We start from the raw sequence: 9,512 nt of genomic DNA, 5'->3' as shown, positions 1-9,512 counted from the left end.
CAAAAAGCAGCATTAACACCCCACCAATCAACGAAATTGCAAATTCCAATCACAATAATAGCCCACTTCCAAATAGTTGTTCAAAAGCTACACTAAATGAATCACTTAATAATAACAATCAATCCCAAAACAATAATGAAATCTCACATTGATAATGAGTTTTTCCCGTTATTATTAAGTGATTCATTTAGTGTAGCTTTTGAACCACTATTTTGAAGTGGGTTATTATTGCGATTGGAATTTGCAATTTCGTTGATTGGTGGGGTGTTAATGTTGTTTTTTGGTGGTTGATAGTTTTTGTTAATATTTGGGTTTGTGAGAGCATTTTTTATAGTTGTTGCCATATCTGCATTTTTTGCATGTTGAATTTTGTGTTTAGTGACACTACGTGTTGCAGCTTTGATATATCTTGTGATACCAGATGGTTGTTCGATCTTTTGATCAACAATGTTGTGTGTGATCAATTAGATGATATGTTATAATGTAGCTTTTAAACGCAACAGCATATGAGTATGTGACAGTAAATGATTCAATTGATGTACAACTGGTGAATTTAGTGAGGTTGTTTATAATTGCATCGTTTGCATGTTTGGGTGAGTACGTTTTAATGAATGTTTTAATGGTTGCATAATCATTTGATGATATATCGAATCTATAGTTGAGTTTGTCTATATTTAGTGCAAGTTGGTTTTGAAGGTTGATTATTGAAGTTAATTTATCAACGTTGCAATTTACCAAGGCTGTTGCACCAATTATTTTAAATGCTGATGGCGACAGTATATCTTCGAAGAGTTTGTGAATATTTTTGTGAATTTGTTGGATTCTTGTGTCATCTTTAGAGGTTAATTCTTCATGGATGTGTGGTTGATTAAAGTAACACTTAATGTTGATGGTGTTATTGTTTTTTTCTAAGAAGGAGAGTGGTCTTGTGATTGATGGAGGTGCAATGATATCTAATTGATTATCAAGTCCTTTGTTTAGTGAGAGTTGGTTTGTTAGGGTTTGTTTTTTAGGTGTGTCGATTTTTGCACTTTCGTTTTTTGTTGTTGAGGTTGTGGAGGTATTATTTGTATTGGTTGTGTTGTTATCTGTATGATTTAACTTTTTTTTTTTTTTTTTTTACCTGTGATCAGACTGTGTCTTTTCGGCGGAGTGATCATCAGCCATTGGAAAACCATCAAAAAATATTTGCCTCAGGCCGGGATCGAACCAGCGACCTTAAGATCTTCAGTCTCACGCTCGTACCAACTGAGCTACTAAGGCTTGATGGAAATTTATTTTAAATACTGGAAATGATCACCTTTCTTAAAATTTGGAAGAAAGTTGCAAGAAAATTGGAATTTTTAAAGAGATGTAAAAAAAAAAAAAAAGTTTTAAAGCCTTATTAAATTTTATTAGCAAAAACCATCGCCCATAATTGTAATGAGACTAACATCAGTTTTTATTTTACAATTTCCATAACAATAATAAATCTTTTATTTGTTTTAATTATTTGTTTTATTTCTAAACATATATTTAATTCATATATTTGTATTTCATAACTAATTATTTTTAAATGTTTTGTTAGAATATCTATTAGATTAAGTAAATAATTAAGAGATAATAAATAACATATGGTATGTTTTGGTGTGTTAATTATTTTTTATAATCTTTATTTTAAATTTTTATTTTTCTTATCATTCCTGGTTTTTTACTTTCAAATAAAGACTATCCAAATTATGCATTTTAAGTTTTTTTGAAAAAACGAAAAATGGTGAGAAAAATAAAAATTTTAATTAAAGGTTATAAAAGAAATTTTACACTAAAACATACATATAGTGTTATCTATTATCTCTTAATTACTTATTCTAAATTATGTAAGTTTTTCTTAGAATTTTATTTTTTTTTTTTTTTTTCTTTTTGCCAAAAGAAATTCCATAATATAACCCAAAGCCTCAGAGTTTTGATATTGTTTTTTAATAAATTTTTTTTATTTCTTATTATTATTGTTAATATTATTATTATTAATTTTTATTATTTTGTTTTAAACTTAACCTTATGTAGTTGGTATTGAATTAGCCTCAATTTTTGGGGTGTTGATGTAAAGGTTATAATTTTTTTTGAATTCCAGATGGTTGAGTTTTTCAACATTAAAAAATATCTGGTTAGTCATTTTTCTAAGGAAAAATATCAACATATCAGTTTGGTTAAGTTGGTATAGTGCAGGTCTCATAATCCTAAGGTAAATCATTAAGAAACTTTTTTTTTTTGAATTGGATAACACCAGATTGAGCATTTTTTGTCAAAAAATATCAACATGTCGGGTTGGCACAATTGGTAGAGCGTAGGGTCTCATGATCATTAGGTCTAATTTTGAAATAACCATTTACAAAATAATTATATAAGAGTTAATTTAAAAAAGATTAAAGATTTTATTTATAAAATTTTTTATTTTATTATTGATTTTTTTTTTTTTTGGAATCATTAAAACACCACACCCACAGTTTTTTTCTATTTTTTTTAAATAATAATTTAATTTTTTTTTAATACTTATTTTACTAACATTAAAAATAAAACATTATCGCACAAACATATTTATAGTTACAACTTAAATAATGGAAGAAAGAACTACTAATAAGTGCCCACATTCAAATTTATCCATTGAAGAAGCTGAGGAAAAAAAGAGTAAATACATGTGGCTATTAACAGATCCAGATGAATTCCCCAAGTTTGAACCTTGTGTATGTACAGCTGACTGTAAAGAAAAAATCGTAAAAAAAAATCGTTTTAAAGAAAGAACTGAATTATTAACAAATCTTCAGTATATAGATGGAAAAGTTGTTAGATTATGTGCCAAAAGAAAATGAAGAAAAAAACAAATAAAACCATCAACTATTTTTGTTTTTATTTTAAATAAATAAATAATTTTGATAAATAATAATTGAAAAAAAAATCATTGAAATCTAGTTATCTTAAAAATTTTTATTTTATTTTTTTTTCTTTTAATCATTTTTCTTTAATCATTTTTATTTTGAATAATGATCTGAGACTAAGAGACAACCAAAGGCAGCAAAACCAACACCCATATTGAAATCAACGCTTCCAATTTCACTTGTATAAATAAAGTAGGCACCAAGAGCGGCAACACCAATACTACCCATACCACCTAGTAAGCCACCTGAAACAGAACGAAGATCGGCAAATGTAGACATTTTTTTTTCTTTTTTTATTTAATTTAAATATATTTTTATTTTTTTTTTTTTTTTTTATAGTATTATTTAGAATTTAGTTTTATTAATTCAAATAATCTTGAATATTAAAATATTGCTCTTGATTCGATGGGTAATAAAAACTAAGATTTGAGTGTGAACTTTGAAGAGATTGAGTTAGAGTATTTGATGGTGTGGGAATTGAGTTTGGATTTTCATTAAAGAAAATGTCATTGAACAGGTCATCATTGCTTTTGTATTCTCTATGGATACAGCATTTTATTGGTTTTTCAAGTCTTGATAAACTTGGCTAACACAATGAGATCGAATTTTATCGGTTAATTTGGAAACATAGTCTATAGATAAACTACCGACTTCAAAGGCTCTACCTCTTTGGTTAATTTGCTCCATACACCTATGTGTGGTATGACTTTTAAATTGGTTACTTCAGCATTTTCGAAATTAATATTTGAAATCATTTGATAGTAAAACGTTAGACAATTTGAATAGGTTTGATTGTTTATGATTTTCAAATCATTAGCAGTTTGTAAAAATACAACTCCATACAAAACCGATGTATCAAAGTAAACAATATCATACTCTGACGATGACAAAGCATTACATAAATCATTAGCTTCCACAGCCATTAGGTATTTTTGTAAAGTTTCAAACTGATCATTAGCAAATGGAAACTTTGAGTACATATCCTTTAGGAGAGCATTAGCTACAGTGGAATCAGTAGGTTCACCAAAAAATCCAACCTTTTGACCAATAAAGATTTCTTTTCTTTCATATGACTCTTTGATTCTATTTAAAATTGTTGTTTTTCCAGAACCGATTGGACCTGTAATTATTTTAATCTTTGGAGGCATTTTTTTTTCTGTTTTATTTATTTTTGGATATTATCTTGTTTTATTTTTTTAAAAAAAAAAAATAATAATTTATATCCATTTTTAAAAAAAAAACAAAAAAGCTTCCATGGTGTTCTTTTTTTTTAAAAAAAGAATTCTATTAAAGAATAGTTATAAAAATAAAAAAAAAAAAATAAGGGAAGAAAAAAAAAAAAATATCTTGGTTTTGATTTTAATTTTCAAAAAAAAAAAAAAAAAAAATTAAAAATTAAAAAAAAAAAAATAATAAAGAATAAAAATGAACATTCATGAAATACTGTAGAATTATATAAAAAAAATAATTTAAATGAAAAATACTTTTTTGAATTGGATAACACAATTATTAGTTTCTTCCCAATGAAAAATAAAACGTTTTTTTTTTTTGGAATGGAAATAAAACGTAATGGTGCAAAAATATTTCAAAAATATTTCAAAATGTAATAAAGCTTGTTAGCTTTATAAATATATATAATTAATAATTATATAATTGAATAATACTTTGTTATCTTTATTTAATATTAATTTATATTTATAATATTCAATATTGTTTATAAAATTATTCTTTAGTATTTATATTATTCATAATGAGTTGACAGTATTATTATTATTATTATTATTATATTATTTAAATGTGTGTCAACTATAATTAGTAATGTAATATGCATATTTAATATCTATTAATTTTATAGAGTAACTTTATTACATATCCCCCCCTTTTAGTTGAAAATTTTTTTCAATCTTTCAATATTGACTACTTTATGATCTCTAAGATTACCCATATCTAATTTGAATGTAACATCGCTAACTTTTTCTTGAACTTTAAAAGGACCTCTCCAAGGTTTATAGAATTTCTTTGGACCAATAGAAGTTTGTGAATATGGTGTATGTAAATAAACAAAATCACCTGTTTGAATATTTGTTGGACGACGACCTTTATCATAATTTGTTTTTTGTAATTCTTGAGCTTTATCGAGATTATTCTTTGTAAACCAAAAGGCACGTTTAAGATTATTATTTACGGATTGTGCATAATTATCAGCGAAATCTAATCTTAGTGAATTTGAATAAAAATTTACATTTAAAGTTGTATCTAATGGTAAAGTTGGTTGACGATTAAAAAGTAAGAAAAAGGGTGAAAAACCAGTTGAAACATGTGGTGTAATTCTGTATGAGTATAAAACACATCTTAATAATTCACCCCAATTGCCATACAATTCATTACCAATAAAAGCTTTGAGCATCTTAATTAATGTATTATTGAAATTTTCAGTTTGACCATCACATTGTGGGTGATAAGCAGTAGTTGTTAATTTGTGAACACCGAATAATTTATTAACACCAGAGACTACATTACTTAAAAAATTCTTACCACGATCAGAAACCAACTTCTTTGGAACCCCATATCTAGTATAGATTTCATACAACAATAATTGAGCTACAGTCTCCCCTTCCATATCAAGGGTAAAGAAAACTTCTGGCCATTTAGTAAAATAATCCATAACAACCAACAAATAAACTTGAGCATTATCTTTTGTAATTGGACCAATAAAATCAATACCAATTGTATTAAATGGTTCAGGTTCAATCTCAATTGGAATGAGTAAACCTTCTTTTGGACCATACTTTCTTTTAATTTGTAAACAAGTTGTACATTTATCGATAAATTCTTTTATATCCTTAATCATACCAATCCAATAGAATCTTTCTTTGATTTTTGCGACAGTTTTTAATAATCCAAAATGTCCTCCAGTAAGTGGCGAATCATGAAATATTTCCATTATCCATTTAGTCATAGTTTTTGGAACTACAATTTGAAGATGTTTAAAATGAGATTTCTTACTTGATAAAGTATGTTTTAAACCGTGACAAAGAAATCCATTAATCATTGAATAAAATTCAGACTCGAACAAAATTCTTCTTGCTGCTTGTGCATTGTCTGGAAGTCTTGTTTCTTCAAGATATTTATACATTGCTCTATAATAATTTTCTTTTTCCAACTCTTTTCTTATTGACTCTTGTGTAAATTGTGGAGTTGTTGTATTAATATTATCATTGTTGATTGAGATAGGTACACTATTCAATAATCTAGCGGTTGTTGCTTGATTTGATAATGATTGATTTAAATTCATTGATGAAGTATTTATTGGTTGATTTGTAATATTTGATGATTGGTTTGTTGTTGGTGGGATATTTGATGATTGATTTGAACTTGATGAATTTGGTGGTTGAATTGTTGTAGCTGGTGAAACATTAGATGTTTGATTTGATCTTGATGGTAAGACTCTTGGTAAAATTGTAGTTGATGGTGAAGCTACTGGATAGTGAGTAATTGTAAATATCTTTTCTGGAATATCACAATCAATTGGCTGTTGATCTCTATCTGGACATCTTGATAATGCATCAGCTAAAAAGTTTTCTTTACCAGGTCTATATATAATTTCGTAATTATACTCTTGAAGTAATACAGTCCATCTTGTAATACGATCAGTAAATTTACCAGTTAAGAGATATTTCAAAGGTTGATGATCAGTGATGATTTTTACTTTTCTACCATTGATATAGGATTTAAAATATTTAATTGATTCAATGATTGCCAAACATTCTCTTTCAGTAACAGAATAATTCTTTTCAGCGTTGTTTAATGTTCTTGAATAATAAGAAACTGGTTTACCATTTTGAATCATTACACCACCAATACCAATAATTGAAGCATCAGTTTCAATAACATTATCATCTGTATCTTGTGGAAAACTTAAAAGATTAGTTTGTGCTAATGTAGTAAATAATTTTACACGATCATTTTCCAATTCATCAGTCCATTTGAAATTAACACCCTTCTTTAATAGTGGATAAAATGATGAAGTTAAATGAGTGAAATTTTTAATGAATGTTCTAAAGTAATTGACAGTACCGAGTAATTTCATTAATTCTTTTTGATTTGATGGAGGTGGTGTTTTTAATAATTCATTAAACTTTGAACTATCATAAGTAATACCATTCTTTGAAACGATATATCCCAAAAACTTGATCTCTTCTTTTTCAAACTCACATTTAGTTATTTGTAACTTTGCACCTTTTTCTTTGAATTTTTCGAATAATAGTTTGACATGTTCAATATGATATTCATTATTCTTGCTATAAATTATACAATCGTCAATAAACCCAATATTACTTTTTCTTAATTCATCCTTTAATAATTCATTCATGTATCTTTGAAAAGTTGCTGGTGCATTACATAATCCAAATGGCATTACAACATATCTAAATTGACCCATATGAGAGACAAAGGTTGTTTTATCCTTGTCCTCTTCTTTCATTTTGATTTGATAATAACCAGAAGTAAGATCAATTTTTGAGAAAACTTTTGCATCTTTGAGATAATACCAACAATCAGAAATTAATGGAAGTGGATATCTATCTTTAATTGTGAGGTCATTTAGTTTTTTATAATTAACACAAAATCTAATTTTATCATTCTTTCTGGATAAGACTATTGGAGAACCGTATTGTGATGAATCTGATTTCTCGATTATACCTTTATCTAATGCATCTTTAATGTATTCTTCAATGAATTCTTTATCAGCTGGACTAGTTTTGTATGGTGGAGTATAAACAGAAACATTTTCATCAGTTAATTTAATTGAATGTTCAACATCTATTAATGATCCTGGTTTTGACAATTTGGTTTCAAAAATCTCTTCATTTTTGATTAATAACTCAGCCATTGGTTTTGATACTTTTTCTAATATATTTAGATCAATTTTGCAAACAATTGGTTTGGTTTCTCTGGTGATTAATCTTGTACCAACATTAAATTCAAGATTCTTAATGATCATTTCCTTGCAATCAATTATTAATTTCAATCCAATAAGTGTATCTACACCAAAAATGCAATCGATTGAAGTATCATTATCTTTAACAATATTAACATTAACTTTTGCGGATGCTTTACCTAATTTAATTATGGTATCACAACTACCAACTATCTTAATTTCATTATTTGATGCTGAATTAACTGAAAATGATTTACCTTCAACTTTTAAATTTAATTTTTTAGCAATACTTTCCCAAATGATGGTAAGAGAAGAACCAGTATCAACTAAACCTCTAACATTCTTATCATTTATTAATAATGCTGCATTCATACTATCAGTTCCAATAGAATTAATCGTTTTATCATTAACCATTGTAATTGCATTAGTGCTATGATTATTATATGATTGTTTATTCTCATTATAATTATTCTTTTTATCTTTAGACCAACACTCTTGAATTACATGACCTTTCTTTTTGCAATATTTACAAAATTTTGTGATTGAATTTACTTGATTTTGTGGTGCTTTATAAGGTGATGGTGGTGGTGAATATGTTTGATTTTTATAAATTGGAGTTGCTAATACTTCAGTTTCAGTAGATTGTTCAGTTTGAGATGTAACGTACTGTGGTGATGTTGTATAACCAGATCCAGAACCAAGATACTTTTGAGTTCCAAATTCTTGTAATGTTTTTGCAACCAATTGACCAGTATACATTGATCTACCTCTCATACGAATTGAACCATCTTCACAAGACTTTGCAATGTCTATTGCTCTTTTTAATGATTTTGGTGCACATTTTGTAATTTCAATACCCAATTCAATACCAACAGCTGAATAAAACAATTGTATTTTAAACTTTTCTGAAATATCAACTGCTGAACATTTTGAAAGAAATTTACCAATTAATATATCTAATGTATTGTATTTATATTCTCCTAACTTTGTTAAATCTGATAAATCATCACTATCACCAATATCAAAAGCATCTTTAAGATCTTCAATTATCTCCATTGCTGTTAAGTCTGTATCCAATGTTGCGGCATATTCCAATGCATTGTTTCTTAGTTTTCTAATAATATCAGCTTTCGATATTTCCTCGCCATGAATTAATAAGAGTTAGTGGTTGAAATTAAAGAATGATTAACCCTTTCCATTACCCGAAAAAAATACGGTTTTCATAAAAAACATTTTTTTTTTTTTTTTTTTTTTTTTTTTTTTTTTTTAAATTTTTTCTTTTTTTTTTTTTTTTTTTTTTTTTTTTTTTTTAAGATTTTATTAAATTAAATTTAATCTAATGTAAAATTTTAATTGATTGAATAATTTGATAACTTTATATTTATAGTATATTTTTTTTTTTTTTTTTTTTTGAAAGACGATGTCGCCAAATGTAATAAAGCTTGTTAGCTTTATAAATATATATAATTAATAATTATATAATTGAATAATACTTTGTTATCTTTATTTAATATTAATTTATATTTATAATATTCAATATTGTTTATAAAATTATTCTTTAGTATTTATATTATTCATAATGAGTCGACAGTATTATTATTATTATTATTATTATTATATTATTTAAATGTGTGTCAACTATAATTAGTAATGTAATATGC

At 26.1% G+C, this 9,512-nt stretch overlaps 5 protein-coding genes and 1 non-coding gene across 6 annotated transcripts; 1 reads left to right on the top strand and 5 right to left on the bottom strand.

Annotated features, from left to right (window-relative positions):
• Positions 1 to 143: 143 nt before the first annotated feature.
• DDB_G0294244 (hypothetical protein) lies at positions 144 to 344 on the bottom strand (the record flags this gene model as incomplete). Its single annotated transcript, XM_628777.1, has 1 exon — positions 144 to 344. The coding sequence occupies one exon, from the start codon at positions 342 to 344 to the stop codon at positions 144 to 146; it is 201 nt and encodes a 66-aa protein (XP_628779.1).
• A 97-nt stretch (positions 345 to 441) lies between these two features.
• DDB_G0294242 (hypothetical protein) lies at positions 442 to 1,178 on the bottom strand (the record flags this gene model as incomplete). Its single annotated transcript, XM_628776.1, has 2 exons — positions 442 to 1,101; positions 1,176 to 1,178. 2 exons carry the CDS (start codon positions 1,176 to 1,178, stop codon positions 442 to 444), a joined length of 663 nt encoding a protein of 220 aa, XP_628778.1.
• Positions 1,179 to 1,189: 11 nt separating this feature from the next.
• On the bottom strand, positions 1,190 to 1,263 carry tRNA-Phe-GAA-2. The gene has a single exon. It is a non-coding gene; the product is annotated as a tRNA-Phe (tRNA).
• Positions 1,264 to 2,594: 1,331 nt separating this feature from the next.
• DDB_G0294240 (hypothetical protein) lies at positions 2,595 to 2,846 on the top strand (the record flags this gene model as incomplete). Its single annotated transcript, XM_628775.1, has 1 exon — positions 2,595 to 2,846. One exon carries the CDS (start codon positions 2,595 to 2,597, stop codon positions 2,844 to 2,846), a length of 252 nt encoding a protein of 83 aa, XP_628777.1.
• A 159-nt stretch (positions 2,847 to 3,005) lies between these two features.
• On the bottom strand, positions 3,006 to 4,060 carry DDB_G0294238 (hypothetical protein; the record flags this gene model as incomplete). The annotated part of the gene is made up of 2 exons (XM_628774.1): positions 3,006 to 3,191; positions 3,557 to 4,060. 2 exons carry the CDS (start codon positions 4,058 to 4,060, stop codon positions 3,006 to 3,008), a joined length of 690 nt encoding a protein of 229 aa, XP_628776.1.
• A 734-nt stretch (positions 4,061 to 4,794) lies between these two features.
• Positions 4,795 to 8,956, bottom strand: DDB_G0294236 (hypothetical protein; the record flags this gene model as incomplete). The annotated part of the gene is made up of 1 exon (XM_628773.1): positions 4,795 to 8,956. A coding segment is annotated over one exon (4,162 nt), but the record flags the coding sequence as incomplete, so codon positions are not given.
• Between the last annotated feature and the right edge of the window lie 556 nt (positions 8,957 to 9,512).

Source organism: Dictyostelium discoideum (assembly GCF_000004695.1).
Source record: "Dictyostelium discoideum AX4 chromosome Un chrUn_00012, whole genome shotgun sequence".
NCBI classification, from domain to species: domain Eukaryota; phylum Evosea; class Eumycetozoa; order Dictyosteliales; family Dictyosteliaceae; genus Dictyostelium; species Dictyostelium discoideum.
Note: the sequence above shows the minus strand (reverse complement) of the source record. Positions and strands in the feature narration are given on the sequence as shown.